General features: G+C 47.9%; 1 protein-coding gene across 2 annotated transcripts; it reads left to right on the top strand.

Annotated features, from left to right (window-relative positions):
* Positions 1-62: 62 nt before the first annotated feature.
* On the top strand, positions 63-17,480 carry LRRC41 (leucine rich repeat containing 41). Of its 2 annotated transcripts, none has more exons than XM_045799647.2 (10): positions 63-543; positions 4,136-4,222; positions 4,890-4,960; positions 10,677-11,820; positions 14,518-14,778; positions 15,314-15,478; positions 15,570-15,668; positions 16,257-16,379; positions 16,600-16,675; positions 16,768-17,480. In XM_045799647.2, exons 1-10 carry the CDS (start codon positions 345-347, stop codon positions 16,985-16,987), a joined length of 2,445 nt encoding a protein of 814 aa, XP_045655603.1. In that variant the 5' UTR covers positions 63-344; the 3' UTR covers positions 16,988-17,480. The 2 variants fall into 2 exon arrangements, with proteins under 2 accessions (XP_045655603.1, XP_045655604.1); XM_045799648.2 differs by lacking the exon at positions 63-543 and adding an exon at positions 1,559-1,733.
* Positions 17,481-17,537: the final 57 nt, after the last annotated feature.

Below are 17,537 nucleotides of genomic sequence, written 5' to 3'. Positions count from 1 at the left end.
GCGATCTGGCCGGAAGTGCGGCAGACTCGTCGTAGTCGCGAACACACGCTCGGATTGGCATATACTACCGTCCAAACGCAGGGGTTAGGGGGAGCTGATATTTGCTCTTAAGGAGGATTTGCTAAGTAATGTCCCTTTAATTGTGCCAGGGCCAACTACGTTTATCTACGTGTTTATTTAAAATATTGGCTTCTAAGAGGCTTGGGAACAATGCGGATTTATTCGATGTTCCTTTAGCGCAGTTACTAGTCTTCCCCACATCGCTGATGAAACCGTCCTAACTGCTGACCTTTTCAAGATGGCGGTCCGCGGGTGCCACTCTCGGGCTCGCGCACCTCCCCAAGATGGCGGCGCCCGAGGCCTGGCGCGCCCGGAGTTGCTGGTTCTGTGAGGTAGCGGCGGCAACGACCATGGAGGCCACGTCCCGGGAGGCGGCGCCAGCGAAGAGCTCGGCCTCGGGCCCCAGCGCTCCCCCCGCCCTGTTCGAGCTGTGCGGGCGGGCGGTGAGCGCCCATATGGGGGTTCTGGAGAGCGGGGTGTGGGGTAAGTCGCGGGGTGAGGGGCTACCTCTGGCAACGAGCGGAGGCGGCCCGGCGGCCGGGGGGCGCGGGGGGCGAGGCCGGGAGGCCTGGGGCAAGGCCCAGCCCGGGGCACTGGAAGGCACACCGTCGGGTCGGAACGTGAATTCCGTGCCTGACCGGGCTGGACAGAGTAAAGGCGGGGACCAAATCGGCAGGTGGACGCGCACCGCGGCCTGGCTGGGGGGCGCGGGGGGCGAGGCCAGGAGGCCCGGTCTGGGGCCAAACTAGCAGGGCCCGGGAGACAGGCTGGAATGACGGGCCGGCCGTGGGCACCGAACTGACACCCGGGCCGGGCCGGGCTGGGGAGTCTCGGATGTCGAGCCGACGGGCAGGGATGGCCCTGCTGCTTGGGGGCGGGGGCCGAGGTTGGGAGGCCCGGCCTAAGGCAAGGAGGCCAGGCCCGGGGCCACCTAACCTGACTGACGCGCGGGGCCTCCCGGGTCTGCTTGACAGACCGCGGGTGCCGAGACTCCGGAGGCCAGGCTGATGGGCGAAGGCAGCCCAGAGGATTGGAGAGCGAGGGGCTGGGGGAGAGGCCGAAGGGCTTGGGGCGCCGAGGCCTGTCCGACGACCCAGCGTTGAAGGGAGCGCACTGACGACCGGGGCCTCGGGTGCCAAATTGCTTGAGCGCTGGACTGACGGGCAGGGCAGGGAACGCCGGAGGCCACTCGGATTGGCCTGAGCGGAGGAAGGGCCCGGAGCGGGTGAAGGGAGGCCGGAGCTGGTCCGCAATCGAGGGAGGCTCGAATGACGGACAGGCGGGAAGGGCCAGAGAGGCCCCAGGCGGGCGAAGGCCCCGGGATCCCGGCTGGGAGGGGGCGCGTCGCCGCTAGGAGGCCTTGGGCTGAGTGCGAGCGAAAGGAGGCCCCGGGCCCGAAAGCTGCCGGGGACCGACGGCCCGGCCTGGGCTGAGGGCGCGCAGGCTGAGCGGCAAAGGCGGGCCCGCGGCGCTGGGCGCAGGGGCCGGGGAGGACGAACCGACCGGCCGGCCCGGGGGGCCTGGGATTAGGGCGGGCCGGCGCGGGCCAGGTAGCGCCGGAGAGGAGGCCCGCAGCCGATGGGCACGCGGAGGCCGGGCTTTGGAGGGGGCGCCGCCGGACCCAGACTGGCAGCTGATGAGAACAACTCGGGTCGGCCTTGTGAGCACTGATGGTGAGAGCAAAGGAGAGGAGAGTGAAGTCCCTGGGGGGTAGGCCTGCCAGCCCAGGGGATGAGGGAGGCCTCAGGCCTGACAGACTGGTGGTGTGAGGGGGTGGGGTCCAGAAGCCAGGGCTGAAGTTGGGTGAGGAGATCCAGGCCAGGCCTAGGGCCCAGGGAAGGGGGAGGGAGTGGCAGGAGAGAAGGCCTCAGGCCTCAAGGGGGTGAGGGGGTGGGGTTCTGGAGAAGGCCTCAGGAGTGGTGGTAGTGTCTTTGCCAGGAGGAAGGCCCTGGTAAGGTCAGGAGTGAGGGCTTGAGGTCCTGGGATTGGGGGTTTTGGGGATTGCAGTCTGAGGAGGTGGCTGTGAAGAAAAGACCCTGGAGTTTGGGGGTTTGGGCCTCCAGGAATAAGCCCCAAGGCTGTGGAGACTGGTTAAAGAAGGCCTAGGGATGTGGGAAGGCCCTTGGTGAGGTGGGGGTGGGGCACTGATCCTGAAGAGGCCCAAGTGTCTTCCTGCAGTGGGGGAGACTGTTAGAAGTCCTCAAGCTGGTGGGGGGAGGGGATTGTGGAGGCCCTGTGCCAACAGCTGAAAGGAGAAGGGTCAGGCTGACCCATGGGGAATAGGAGAAGTCTCAGTGGAGCTGGGCAGGGGGCTCAGCAAAGTCCTCAGAAAAATTTGGAAGAAGGCAGAGAAGATACCAGCCTGGAGCTTCTAGGATGCTAACTTGGCTAGGAGGGAAGAGGACTGGGTGTGGAGGCCTGGAGTTGGGAAGGTGTAGGCTGGAAAGAAGCAAGGAAGAGCCTGGCTTAAGAAGAATGGGGAAAGGAAGAGAGGAGTTTGGGGATAATAAGGGATGAGAATCCCCAGTGGCTGTGAGAGGGGATGGCTGAACAGAGCAGATTGGAGGGACGGAGGAGAAGGAGCTCCTATGGGCCTAGCCCAGGTAAACAGTCACAGAGAAAAAGCTGAATCAAGTTAGGCCTCTTAGGAGAGCCAAGTAGGAGGCCTGCTAAGAAGTGCTGTTTTGGAGGAAGGTCTCAATGTGGGCTAACAGCCAAGAAAGGCTTCCTGGAGGCAGTGGACTAGGGTTGCTTTGTGTGGGGAGAGAGAAGGGTAAAGTGAATAGAGGCAGCAGGAAAGGATACAATGAGGAAACAAGTAGAATAGGTATGTTATACCTTAAATGCCAGGATATGGAGCTTGGACTTTATCTTGAACGCCGTAGGGGCCTACATTAATGTAATAGCTTAGGGAATTAATACTTTCATTCAGCAGGTACATTGAGTACTATGTGCAAAGAATTATACTAGATTCTTGGACATCAAGATTCCATTATTCTACAAGTAAAGATAAAGGGAGATCCTAGAATAGAAGTTTTGAAAGATTTTCCTTAGATATGGTATACTCTAAGATCTAAGACTTGTTCTTGGCAGTTCAGAGAGGCTATTGACAGATAAGAATAATAATAGACAACATTTAGTGAGCTTATTACGGCCAGGCATGGTCTTAAAAAGATTACAAGCATGATTTTCTTTAATTTTTATAACAATATTATGAGGTAGTTATTACTACCTCCATTTTAAAATTGAGGAAACGGAGTCTTGAGGATGTTAATTTGCCCAAGGATTCATAATTAAGTAATAGAATCAGAATTTCACCCAGTTTTGTCCAATTCTAGAGACTAAACCATTTAGCCAGAATACTATAAAGCCTCTCAAATCTAGAAATCAGTAAGAACAAGTTTTGTTTTTATGACATGTTGAATTTAGAGTTAAGGTCTAATTATTTCTATTGTTCACAGGAAAGTACTAGTTCAGGATATAGTAGGGGCCCAAAGAATGGGAGTCACCAGCCTGGAAGAGTGGGAAGGGAATTCAGGAAAGGCTTAATAAAAGGACATGATACTTGAAAGATGAGTAGTTGATATGCTGAAAATGGCAAGGACATTCCTGGTAGAGACCAGCACAACAAAGGCACAGAGGCAGAAAGCAGTGTAACATGTTAGGTAAATGAAAAAAGTAGTTTCGTACCGCTGAAGTAGATGAGGCAAAGTAGGGAGCTGGAGAAGTTAGTAGGGCCCAGATGATGATGGGTTTTTATCACATATATCCAATAAGACCTTTTAAATGCAGAATGGTTCATTATGCTGGGCAGAAGTGAACTGACCAGCTCCTAAATGAGCATAACAGCTTGCTTTATTATCTCACCCTTGAAGATGTGCATGCCCCTGAAATTCCAGCTGCCAACTAAGTGGCTGAAGATAAGTAGACTAGAGTTTGAATTAGACTTAGGTTAGCTTCTACAGTTTCCATTTGCTAAATGAGAAGTCTGCTTTTCTGTTTTCCTTTCCAGTAGGATAAATAATGTTTGGAACCCTGGGAGAAAAAAGTAAACTTTGTGTTTTGGTTTTTGTAGCCCTCCCAGGCCCAATACTTCAAAGCATCTTACCTCTGCTCAATATATATTACTTGGAGAGGATTGAGGAAACTGCCCTCAAGAAAGGTAAGTGTCTTTCTCTCTCTTTCTCAGTCAGTGATCGTAAGCAAGGCACCATGATGTTCTTCAGGTAAATATTATACCTGATACCTGCATAGAACTTCATGCTTTTCAAAAAGTACCCTCACACCTACTTTCCTATGTGATTTTTCATCGTATCCAGTGAAACACAAAGCAAGTAAATGACCCCCGTTATACTAATAAAAGTGAAACCACAGGCACACCACAATTAATAGCTAAGCCAGACTAAAATCCAGATCTTCTGAATCTTCATTTTTCTATTTTACTGTGCTGTCTTCCAAACCCCTCATTGGACAGATCTATCAACAGCTAACATTTATCTAACTAATCCTGTTGTGCCAGTTGCTGTCCTAGGCACTTTACCTGGAGAAACTCATTTAATCTTTTCAACAACTCTATGAAATAGCTATTATTAACTACGTTTTACAGATAAGGAAACTGAGGTACAAAAAAATTAAGTAATCTTGTCCGAGGTCACACAGCTAGTGTAGTTTGCTGATATTTAAACCCAGGCAGTCTGTCTTTAGAGCCAGCGCTCTTTACTAGTCTGCTGTATTGCTCCTGTGTACCCACAGGACAACATGAAAGGCTGACGTACTTCACTCATGGTGGCCAGAGAGCAGCCAAGTAAATGTGATATTTCTCCCCACAGGCCTCTCCACTCAGGCCATCTGGCGCCGACTATGGGATGAGCTGATGAAGACAAGGCCTTCTAGTTTGGAAGTAAGTTAAGGCACCAGGTAGAACTCTGGCCTGACTTTGCAAGTGAAAGCAGGAAAAGCTTACAAACACAAGCTGGATACTGGTAAAGTGCAGGGACAGGGATGGAGTGAATTTGGGAGGAGATGGTTTATCACAGGGTTCTTGGCTCTGAGGGCTTGTCACAAGGTTCTTTCCATTTGGCATTTGTCAGTGACTTGATTGCTCACCATGTTTGTAGGCAACACAAAACAGGGAAAGGTAGTGATCACAATGGATGGCAGAACCCAGATTCATAGAGGTCTTGACAGGGCTGGAGCAGAGGTCAAACCTGACAAGATGAAATTTAACAGAATAAATCAATTTTTCACTTAAGTCTAAAAAATTCAAATTGTATGACCTCAGGGTAGGAGGTGGAGGGGTTTGGCTTAGCAGCAACTTGTATAAAAAAGATGAAGGGGGTTTAGTCAACAGTGTGCTAAAGCTGCTCGTATAATGACTCTACTCTGAAATGTGTGAATCACTGTAACTATAATATAAGCTGAAGGACACGGGGGTGATAGAGCAGCCTGGCTCTGCAGTGGTCAGGCTACCCCGGAGTATGGAGAAAGAAGTCAAGGCCACATCACGTGAGTCACATTTGGAAGACTGGAGATGTTTTTCCTGAAAAAGAGAAGACCTGGGGAACATGAACTATCTTGAAATATTTGAATGATTCTCACATAAAAGAGGGATTGATAGACTTGTTCTGGTAGAAGCTAAAGGAGAATAAATTTCTGCTAAACTGAATGTAGAATTTTTAAACTCTGAGCTTATTGGTGATGAAACAAGTTAATGCCAGAGGTAAGAAGCTTCCCATCACTAAGCATTTAAATAGAGTCTAGATAACTACCTGACAAAAGGGTGTTGTAGAAGAAATTGAGCATTTTAAGAGCCATTGGACAAGATGACTTTAGGGCTCCTTTTAGCCCTGAGATTCTATTATTCATTGGTTCAGATATAACTTGCTCTTATTTAAGCAGAATTTCTTCTGCTGCTCCATAACTAGGGGACAGAACAGATTGAGTTCAATAAACATTTACTAAACTTACAGGTCTTACATTAGCTATTGGAAACACAGACACAGTCCCTAATCTCTCATGGTTAGCAGGGAAATCTGCAAACAAATACATCGTGCATGGTGGGAGAAGTGATGTGACAGCGAGGAGGTTGAGGGAGAAGGGAGCATGATAGTCTTTCCTGGGAAGTAGTATTTGAACGGGGCTTTAAATGGTGAATGAGGCCAAATGATGAGAACAATTTCGTATCGGGAGATTTAATTTCTGGGGATGCACTGGGTTCAGTAACATTCAGCTCCATATCCTTCAGCTTTTCCACTTCTAGATCTGGACGCAACTCCTGCGGTTCAGTGCGATAATGCTAAGACCCAAGAAAGTCCTCAGGCCCTATATACAGGAATTAGGCCTTATGAAGAAGAAAAATGGATGCAGGATTAGAAAACACTAAGTTTCCTGAAACTTAAAGATGCATGAGATTCACTTTGTACCAGTGTTTCCCAAGCAGTATGGTTGACTAGCAGATGATGGAGATCGTAACATCTTTCACTTATAGTAAGATTTTTTCTCCAGTATTGTCTCAGGCTTCCTGGTAGTTTGTTATCTTTTCTTGTCTCAGAGCATTTCAGAACATTGGTGGCCTAACAGTCCCCTAGACAGAGGTCATTCCAAAGGGTGCCTTCTTCTGCTTTCCAGTTTTACATGACAGTAACCTTAACTTCATAATTCAGAAACACTTACTGAGTGCCTGCTCAATTCAGGCACCGTGCTAGGTTCTAGGGATACGGTGGTGAACAAGATAGAGATAGCCCCTGATTGCTTATAAAGAACTAGAATGTCAAACTGTAGTACTAGTGTATGTGTATTAAGACATCTGTAGAATAAAATAGATATTCTGGAGACAAAGCAATGGGGAAAAGAAGGATAATTCAATAAAGGATTCTCTGGTTATTGGTTAACTATTTGGAAAAAATAAAGTTAGAGCCTCATTTTACAATATACTCAAAATAATTTCTACATGGATTAAAGATTAAATTGTAAAAAGTAAAAGCACAGAACCACTAAAAAAAGAATAAAGGTGACTGGTTATTTAATCTCAAGATGGAGAGTGTTAATTATTAAATGGGCAGAATCAAAAAAGAAAACATGGACATATTTGGCCATATAAAATGCCAACATGATTTAAAAGGTACATAAACAAAGAAAGAATGTTTGCAACAATATTTGTAAAATAAGAGGATAGAGGGAATAAGACAAACTATCCCAGTAGAATAAGTAAAGATTGGGACAAGTCACAAATATACAAAAATCTCCAATAAAATAAAAAATATTCAATCTCAATAATAAAAAAAATGGGAAGGTGTATAACTCTTAAATTACGTATACATATATAATATACTTATATATATATATAATAAATAAGTATAATATATAGTATAAAAATATATAAGATGTATACTCATATAAAATATGTATTTGGCTAGAAATTATATTTCTTAGAATTTATAGTATATAAAAATTGAAATACTCATGAAGATTTCAAGATGTTCATTACAGCAACTTAATATCAAAAAGCTAGAAATAATTTATTCAGTATGCAGGAATTTTTTTTTATAGTACGTTCATATTTTCAAAATATTAATAAAGTCATATTCTGAAAACATCTAAATACATCGTGGTAAAAATGTAATGACACGGTGGCATAATGTTTTAAAAGCCCAGCATTTGAAACTATTCAGAATTGTCTCAATGTTATAAAAACAATTATCTATAGCTATTTACATTTACATATACGCTCGAAAAAATGGGTTTACAGATTTTATCTTTCCAAAACAATATTTCTGTTATCAGAAAGATAGTGGACAATAGGTTGTGAACACTTGCTGGCTCTGTTTAGTACAAGAAAATATTTAGCCTTCCCTAGTTTGTACACCCACTTCCTCCCCAACTAGTGCCTGACCCACCAGGCTGTAGATGGGTCAAGGACTGTGTTGGTAGGCAAATGTCATTTCACCTCTTTGGTGGTGCCTCATTTCCCCTACTCTTGCCCAAAAGAATGTGTTTAAATCACTTTGTACTCCCTGAGTGATAGTCCACAAAGTCCACAAAATGAGTTGCTTCAGCTAGATCCCTTAGCTGTTTTCAGCTTTGAAGTTTCAGCAGAGATTCTTCTAAAAGGTGGTGATGGAATAAACTGCAATGAACTACGGTCTACCAATAACTGAGATAGTTGTTGTAACTAACTTTAGATACTCATTTAATCCTTACAACTCTATGATGTAGGTAGGTTATTTTCTCGTTTTACAGATGATGAAACTCAGGCAGAAAGGAGAAGTGACTTGTCTGAGGTTATAGTGAATGGCAGACCCAGGATTCAAGTTGAGGCAATGTGGCCCTGGAATCACTGTGTCCTGTTCTCACTGCAGTTATCGCATGTCTGGGGTGTTCCAGTTTCAAATATTCTCTCCCACTGTCTTCACCAACCAATAAAATGTGTGAAAAAAACTACTAATAATTATCTAAACTACATATTCCACATGCCTTATGGTCAGAAATAGCCACATCTTGGTTCACATCTTTGTCCATATTTTAGGGCTAGAATGTCTCACTTGTGAAGTTAAAGCCTTGCTAGGTTACCTGCAAGTGTTTTCCAAGGCTGTGAGTGTGGGCCAGCAAATATGTAGGAAAGTGTTAGAGTGAGGTAGGATTCAGGAATACCCTCTCTGCTTCCACTCAAGGCCAAGTGGAGATTTGGTTGCCAGGTATTTTTTCCTGGTCCCCCTATGCCCCCACACTGTTGCTGGTGAGAGAGGTCCTTTCCTCTCGTTGCTGCCGTGCAGTTAGCTCAAACGTGAAGAAGTCATTCCTAATTATTACCGCAGCAGGCAGTGTCATGGGGAATAGCCAGAGCAAAGGGAATGACACTTTTGCTGAGAACCATAGGGGTCCAACTCCTGCCCAGAACTTCAGAAAGAAACTGAGGATCACTCTGGTATGAGGGAATGCATAGAGGTAGGGTAAGTACCAAAGAGAAGTGTCCCTTAGTCTTGGGGAACCTCAGGCCCCCCACTAGCTTTTTCTTCAGGCTGAATAAGCACCCTGCTTAACAGGCATTGCCTCCGTCAAGTCCGTTTCACATTGCCCATCCGGACTAATTATTACCATTAGCAGTAACAGAAATAACATTTTGAATTTTACAGTTTATGAAGTGCTTTCACTTGCACTGTCTCATTTGATCCTCACAACAAACCTGTGAAGCAAGTGATATTATCCAGATTTTACAGATGAAGAGGTTCAAGAGGTTGAGTATAGTGGCAGAGATGACACCTGTATCAAAGTCAGCAGACTTTCTTCTGTACCTGAGGAGAGAATGGGGACTTAAGGAAGTCTGTGCGTCCTTTTGTGATGGTGGTAGTGGCGGGGGAAGGAGCAGTAATTGCAAACCTCTTCTATACATCCGAATCATCTGGGGGAGGTTTAAAAAACAAAGGTGCACGGGCCTTACTGCAGATGTAACATAAGAAATTCCCAAGTCTGGATACCTGGCATATGAATTTTCAAAAAAGAAAAGCTCCACAGTCAATTCTGATGTGCACCAAAGGTGGAGAAATACTTGCATTCATAGTTCTTCTAAATGTACCGGAATAGTCTGATGAAGTCTCCTATGCATGAAAGCCGATAACTACTGCCTTGGAGAAAACCAGTCTAAGATTTGGACCCTGATCTCCAAGAATTTCTAATCTGGTTGGGAAGAAACATGTACACAAGAAAAGAGACTCAACACCATGAGACAGGTCTACCAATGTTTAAGACTCAAATAATCAAGAGTAGCAGAGGAGTCCCACAAGAGGCAGGGAGAGGAATAGAAGGGAACATACAGAGACACTGAGATGAACAGCCTTAACAAGAGGAAATGTTAGTAGGTCCTCTTGGGAAGCCGGCAATGAACAGCATTTCTGGCAGATGTAGGAAAGGGCATAGAAGGCAGGTTTGGGTCAGTAAGGTGATCAGTTTGGCCAGACCAAAGCATTCATGTGAGCAAGATGTGGGAGATAAAGCTTCTCAGATAGACTGAGGCCATATTGTACAGGGCTTTCCCTGCAAGGCTGAGGAACTTCAGATTAACCCTCAGCAGTGGATAGATGGTGGGGGGGGTGGTTTAAAGCAGAATGTAATCAGACATGTTTTACAAAGATGAATCCAGTGGACTAGCACAAAAGTTTGGGAAGGGGAAAAAGAGATGGGGGAGCAATCAGGAAGCTAATGAAGTGGTCAGGTGTGAGGTGATAAGGGTCTGAACAAAGGTGGTAATGACAAGAATGGAAAGTTGGGATCAGGTTCTAGAAACAGACATGGAAGAAGTTACAGGATTGTTTCACTTGAATGGCAGGCACTATAGCAAAATAATCTCTGGAACCAAATTTCCTGAGTTCAGTCTTGATTCTACCACTTACCTGTGTAACCACAGGCAGTAACAACCTTTGTGCCTTGTTTTTCCTACCTGTAGAATGGGGCTAATAGTAAGACATACCTCAAAGATGTGAAGAGTAAATGAATTTGTGTAAATTATTTAGAATGTCGCCTGGCTCAGCAAATAGCTTTTGGAAGGGAGGAACCCGGGATGATGGTGGTTCAGCAGGTACCCTCTTAGTATCACAGCTGTCTGGCATGTTCTCTGCTTTCAGAGTGTGACCTGTTGGCGAGCCAAGTTTATGGAGGCCTTTTTTTCCCATGTTCTACGTGGGACCATTGATGTATCTTCTGACAGGCGTCTCTGTGACCAGCGCTTCTCACCTCTCCTGCATAGCTCCCGCCACGTCCGGCAGCTCACCATCTGCAATATGCTGCAGGGTGCAACTGAGCTGGTGGCTGAGCCCAACCGCAGGGTTCTGGAGACCCTGGCCAGTTCCCTGCACACCCTCAAGTTCCGCCACCTGCTGTTCTCTGATGTGGCTGCTCAGCAGTCACTTCGGCAGCTGCTGCATCAGCTTATTCACCATGGGGCTGTCAGCCAGGTGTCGCTGTACTCCTGGCCCGTGCCTGAGTCAGCCCTTTTCATCCTTATCCTCACCATGAGTGCTGGCTTCTGGCAGCCAGGCCCTGGTGGCCCACCTTGCCGCCTCTGTGGAGAGGCCTCCCGAGGCCGGGCCCCATCCCGAGATGAAGGGTCCCTCCTGCTGGGCTCACGCCGGCCTCGCAGGGATGCTGCTGAGCGATGCGCTGCAGCCCTGATGGCCTCTCGGCGGAAGAGCGAAGCCAAGCAGACAGCTAGAGCTGCACCTGCCACCCGGGTAACACGCCGGAGCACACAGGAGAGCCTGACAGCAGGTGGGACAGACCCTAAGAGGGATCTGCACCCTCCAGCAACCTCCCACGAGGCTCCTGGCACCAAGCGGCCACCCTCTGCTCCAGCCACCACGTCCTCTGCCTCTGCCTCCTCTTCCACATCCTCATCCAAACGGGCTCCAGCTAGCTCAGCCCCACAGCCTAAGCCCCTAAAGCGTTTTAAGCGAGCTGCAGGGAAGAAGGGTCCTCGCACCCGTCAGGGGTCTGGTGCAGAGTCTGAAGACCTGTATGACTTTGTTTTCATTGTGGCTGGTGAGAAGGAGGATGGGGAAGAGATGGAGATCGGGGAAGTGGCTTGTGGAGCTTTGGATGGATCAGATCCCAGCTGCCTGGGGCTTCCAGCACTGGAGGCCTCCCAGCGATTCCGCAGCATTTCCACCTTGGAGCTGTTCACAGTTCCGCTCTCCACAGAGGCGGCTCTGACACTGTGCCACCTGCTGAGCTCCTGGGTGTCTCTGGAGAGCCTCACACTCTCCTATAATGGTGAGTGCCCTGCAGGGGCAGGGATGGGTCTCAAAGCACAGCAGCAGCAGCTGTGTGCCCAGTCCTGTGGAGGGGAATAGGGAATATGATCAAGAAGCTGCAGATGAAGCCCTGCCTGCTTCATAGTGGGACAGAAAGCACACACATGAAATAGGGGCAGACTTTCATTGCTGGGGAAGAGCATGAGGTCTACAGGCTTGATTTAGAGTTGTAAGCAGGGGTTCCTGAGAGGCAGTGAGGACCTGAAGAATGGGTACATTTTAGCTATGGTAGGCAATCCACAAGCAGGTGGGAACAGTATAGTGCATGCAAGGCCCAGCCAGGGCTAAGGTTGGGTCCCCCCAGTCCTGTCAAAGCAGCTGTACAGACAAGAAGGTACAGAACACATTTTTATCAGACCAGCAACCTGTGAAGCAGTCCTCAGTTCTTACCCACCTGGGCTGTGCCCAGCTAGCCAAACTTCAACTCTGGGTAAATCCACCAATCTACCTAGCTTACTGAGCACGGGAGAAAAATCACACAACTGTGCAGACTGGTGCTACTATACATTCAATCATCAATCTTCTGTGAATTCTGTGTTTGCAACATTAGCTCCGATTCCTCTCTGCTTCCAAATGTTTCCCCCTTTTCCTTTCTCAGCAGGTGACTTCACCTCCTACTTCAGAGAAAATAGAAGCCATCATACATGAACTTCAAGTTATTGTTAACCAACCTAGAATTCTACATCTCCACTCATCTTTCCTCTTTCACAATGGGAGAGATGGCCATCCTAACTAAGGCTAACTCTTTTACCTGCACTCTGGATCCATACCCTCTTGCCTTCTTAGGAAAGCTTATTTCTCAAATGCCTTAGTAATAACTTTTATATACTGCTTAGTATGTGTCTGGCATAATTTAAGTATTCTATTAATTGAATGCTTACAACAACCATATGAGGTCAAGTGGCTTGCCCAGGATAACCTCACTACTAAATTGTAGAGCCAGGATTCAAACCCAGGCAACCTGATTCCAGAATCCCAAGGTTTTAAACCACTACTCAATGCTGCCTTCCTTCTCCAAGGTCCTCCTTGTTGCTAAGTCCAATGCATACTTTTCAATCCTCCTATTAATTCTTGGTGGCATTTCCCGCTATGAAACAGCCTTCATGAAATACTCTCATTTCCACTACCTCGAAATTTTTCTTCTCCCTTTCTGGACATTACTTGTTATCAATGTTCAGAGCTCTGCCATTTTACACATACTTCCTGGACGATTTTGTCCATTCCCTTGGTTTCAAAAGCCACCTATGCTGAAGACTCCCCAATCTATGACACTGGTCCAGTCCACATCTTCCTCCTAAACTCCAGAACCATTTTAGCCAGGTGACTACTAGGTACCATCATTTCAGAAACCACACAGGCTCCCCAACCTGAATGCATCTTCCCTCCATGCTGATCCTCCCCCCGTTCTGTCAGTGAGCTCACAGCTCTCAGCTGCCCAGAAGACAGCTGGATCCTTTCTTTTGTACCATATCTGTCTTTAAGATCTCTCAAATCCACTTATTCATCTCCACATCTTAATTCAAACTACCATGACTTCTCACCTGGATTCATCAACAGTTCTTCCTGACTCCCTACTCACAATTCACTGTCTACATTGTAGCCCAAGCATTTTTTTTTTTTTTTAATGCAAAGGCCATTCATTCATTCACTTAAAAACCCTTCAGTGGTTTCCTGTCATCATACTTAATTTACTTACAGGTCATTTGTGCTCTCACTTCTGCTTACCTTTGTAGTGGCGTCTTGAACAGCCCCTCCCCCCTATACTTCACACATGTCACCTCGAATACTTTTCAGTTCTTGGAGCCTGCCACTCTTCTTCCTTTGGGCCTTTATATATGCTGAGTTCTCCCTGCCAGTCACTCCTCTCCCTCTCTTTAGCCTGTCTCCTTTGTGTTCTTTAGGACTCAACTGCAAAGTTTTTACTGATAGAAGCTGGACTGGGTACCAAGCACCTCTCCTTTGTGCTTCCACAATACCCTGCTTCCCCCAGCTCCCCTCACACATTTTTGTTGTTCACCAGGCTACATAGGCAGGAATAAGATCTGCTACTCACCACTGTCTAGCAAAAACTGTATTTACTAGGTGCTGGGTGAGGTGTTCTGGGAGGAAGGAGTCCACAGGAACCTGCTCAGTCCAAGGAGAGATAATATTTGCTTTGTGGCATTAAGCCTCTGCTCTAACCCTTCTGGATCCTGCTCCCTTTTGTGGGATGTGGTTATCCTTTTTTGCTCTATTCCCACCCAATTAATCCTTTAAAGTATTCCCTACTGGGTCATTGCTACTCCCCCACTTAGATTTCAGATGTTCCATGTGACCTATAAGAAAAGTCCAGAGACTGCTTCTGCCCTCTAGGCCTGGGCCTATCATTCAGCTGGCAGCACAAGATCCCCGCCACCCCCCCCCCCCCCGCGACCCCTTGTCCTGTCTCTTAACTGCCCTCACTGATGCTTGAGGGCATGGCCCAGTACAGTAGACATGTTTGGTGGTTACCTGAGGAAAAAGCAAGACAATAAATAGTTGAGACAAATGATTTTAAATAACCTGATCCAAAGCTCAAGAGATTTGGTAGTTATCAACAGAAATATCTGGAGTTGTCTCTGAATGTTACTCCTGCTGACACTCCCACATGACTGACCTAACTTCTTTCCTGCTATAGGCCTGGGCTCTAACATCTTCCGCCTGCTGGACAGTCTGCGGGCCCTGTCAGGCCAGGCTGGATGCCGTCTCCGTGCCCTGCATCTCAGTGATCTGTTCTCACCACTGCCCATCCTGGAGCTGACACGTGCCATTGTGCGAGCCCTGCCCCTCCTGCGGGTCCTCTCTATCCGTGTTGACCACCCCAGCCAGAGGGACAACCCTGCTGTGCCAGGGAATGCAGGGCCCCCTAGTCACATAATTGGAGATGAGGAGATACCAGGTGAAGCACTCTGTGTGTGTGTGTGTGTCCACACAAATGTGCAGGTGCATTTGTGTGAGGAAGGTGGGAAGACCGCTAATCCAGGCCTGGCACCACTCATTCCTTAAAGAGGGAATGAAATCCATTCCCTCTTTAGAGCCTGCTGTTCAGAGATAACCATGGCCTGGAGAGGGCCCAGACCACTGTAAGCCCAGTAGGAAGTGACCATGGCAGATTAGTCTCTAAAAAGGTCATCTAGGACCCTCTTCTTTATGTTCCCTTAGATCCTGTATGTTTCCTAGTCACCACTCTGCACACTCATGTTTGCTTATCTGAGTAGTCTAGTCTTTCTGGACTAAAAGTTCCAAAAGGGCAAGGACTAAATCTCATTTAGTGCTCTGTTCCCAGAACCTAGCACAGTACCCAATGTATTGTGTGTACTCAGTGACAAGTAGATAAAATCTTTTAGCGAATCTCTGTAAAGAACAGGATGGCACCTGCTATGGGATTAGAAGGGAGATGACCAACTAGAATCTTTTCTCCTTACCACATCCAGAAAACTGCCTGGAACAGCTGGAGATGGGATTTCCACGGGGAGCCCAACCAGCCCCACTGCTCTGCTCTGTACTGAAGGCCTCAGGTTCTCTGCAGCAGCTGTCTCTGGATAGTGCCACCTTTGCCTCTCCCCAAGATTTTGGGCTTGTGTTACAGACACTCAAAGGTAGGACCCAGCTAGACTGGTAAAGGGAGGGTAGGAGACCTTGTATCGTTCTTTGGGAACGTTAAGGCCCATGGCCTCTGCCCCCCTGCAGAGTACAACCTAGCCCTGAAGAGGCTGAGCTTCCACGACATGAATCTGGCTGACTGTCAGAGCGAGGTGCTCTTTTTGCTACAGAATCTGACTCTTCAAGGTAAGTTCTTCATCCAGAACCAGGGGCATTCCTGGGTCTTCACTGTGGCTCTGCCATTGTCTCACTGAATGAGCAAGCCACTGTTCTTTTCTTGGCCTTATATACTCAACTATAAAATGGCTATAGAAGCTGCATGATCTTCCTTCTAAAATCGGTCCCAAACTCAATTCCTCCTATACTAAACATGGGGAAATTACTCACTTTTAGAGTGCCTCACTCAAGTTTTTCTTACCTTTCAGTGGCTGACAGAAATAATGGTGGGTAAGGATAAATATGCTGGGTCAGGCTTCCCTTATAGACTTGCCCCTAATGCCCACCCCTGCATAGAAGGCAGTCAGTGGACAGAGGAGAAAAAATTAAACCGAGAACTGTTCATGTAGAAAACCTCCCAACAGTGAATATCTGGGCTCAGTTTCTCGTTTGAATCTGATTTAGTTCCAGTCTTGCTTGGGGTCTTGGGCAAATTCCCTTCTCTTTCTGGGCTTCTATAAAAACGTTCATACCCCTTGCTAGGGCCAGTTGGGGCAGGAGGGGCAGCACTAAGTCCTAATGTTAGCCATCAGAATTTATTCTAATTTCTCTTGACAGAGATTACCTTCTCCTTCTGCCGTCTGTTTGAGAAGCGCCCGGCCCAATTTCTGCCTGAGATGGTTGCTGCTATGAAGGGCAACTCCACACTGAAGGGCCTCCGGCTGCCAGGGAACCGCCTGGGTGGGGGCAGGGCCCTGGGAAGGGACAGGGGGAAGGAGCCAGTACCCTGACGTAGAACCTCCATGGATGAGGGCATAGGCCTCTCCACTGGGAACGTGGGGGTTGGAATATAGTTGTGTGCTGGAGCTTCAGGAGGCTGGGCTTCTCCCTATCAGAGCTGGGTTGGGACACCCTTGTTCTGTTCTTGGGTGGTCACAGACATTTCTCCCCTTCTCCCCAGGGAATGCTGGCCTGCTGGCCCTGGCAGATGTTTTCTCAGAGGATTCATCCTCCTCTCTGTGTCAGCTGGACATCAGGTACATGGGGAGGAGGAAGGGACAAGGGATGGAGCTGCAGGGATACAGGGATTAGTTGTTTCCTGGGTGTCTAATCCATTTCCCCCTACCAGTTCAAACTGCATCAAGCCAGATGGCCTTCTGGAGTTCGCCAAGCGGCTGGAGCGCTGGGGCCGTGGAGCCTTTGGTCACCTGCGCCTCTTCCAGAACTGGCTGGACCAGGATGCAGTCACAGCCAGGGAAGCCATTCGGCGGCTCCGGGCCACTTGCCACGTGGTTAGCGACTCGTGGGACTCATCCCAGGCCTTCGCAGATTATGTCAGCACCATGTGATGGGGCCCAGGCTTCATAGGCCCATGCTCAGTACCATCGGCTTGCAGGGGCTGAGACATGGGCTGTGACATGGGCTGCCCAGAACTCCCAAACACCAATTCTGTCTTTCTCTTTCTGCCACCTTTTTTTCTCTCTTTTCCTTCTTCCCTTGCACTGAGGTCCTGGAGGCCTTGATGGGGCTCAGGAAAGGCATTCCCACAACTGGGTGTAGAGCCTTTGGGCCCCTTACCCAGTACTCTGGGAACCCTGGGGCAGGTTACAGTGCTCATCAGTCACTGAGGACGGCTCCCCTCCCCCTGCCCGAGGTTCCTGCTTTCTTTCCTCAAGCAGGTATCCGGGCTTTAGAGAAGTTTAGGAGTGTCCACTACCAGGCCTCTTCTCCGCTGGGCTTACCATGCTGCTCCCAGGCCTCAGTCCCTTTCATACCTTTATTCCTTTCTTTTTTTTTAACCAAAAAAGTTTTTCTTATAAAATAAACTTTGGGCAAACATCATGCAGCCCTCCTTGATGATTTTTGTCCCAGAGAACAAATTTAGTAGGGTCCTATGGG

This window comes from Ursus americanus, chromosome 12 (genome assembly GCF_024610735.1).
Source record: "Ursus americanus isolate L20-20 chromosome 12, mUrsAme1.1.p, whole genome shotgun sequence".
Classification (NCBI taxonomy): Eukaryota; Metazoa; Chordata; class Mammalia; order Carnivora; family Ursidae; genus Ursus; species Ursus americanus.
This window is presented reverse-complemented; position numbering and strand designations above follow the sequence as displayed.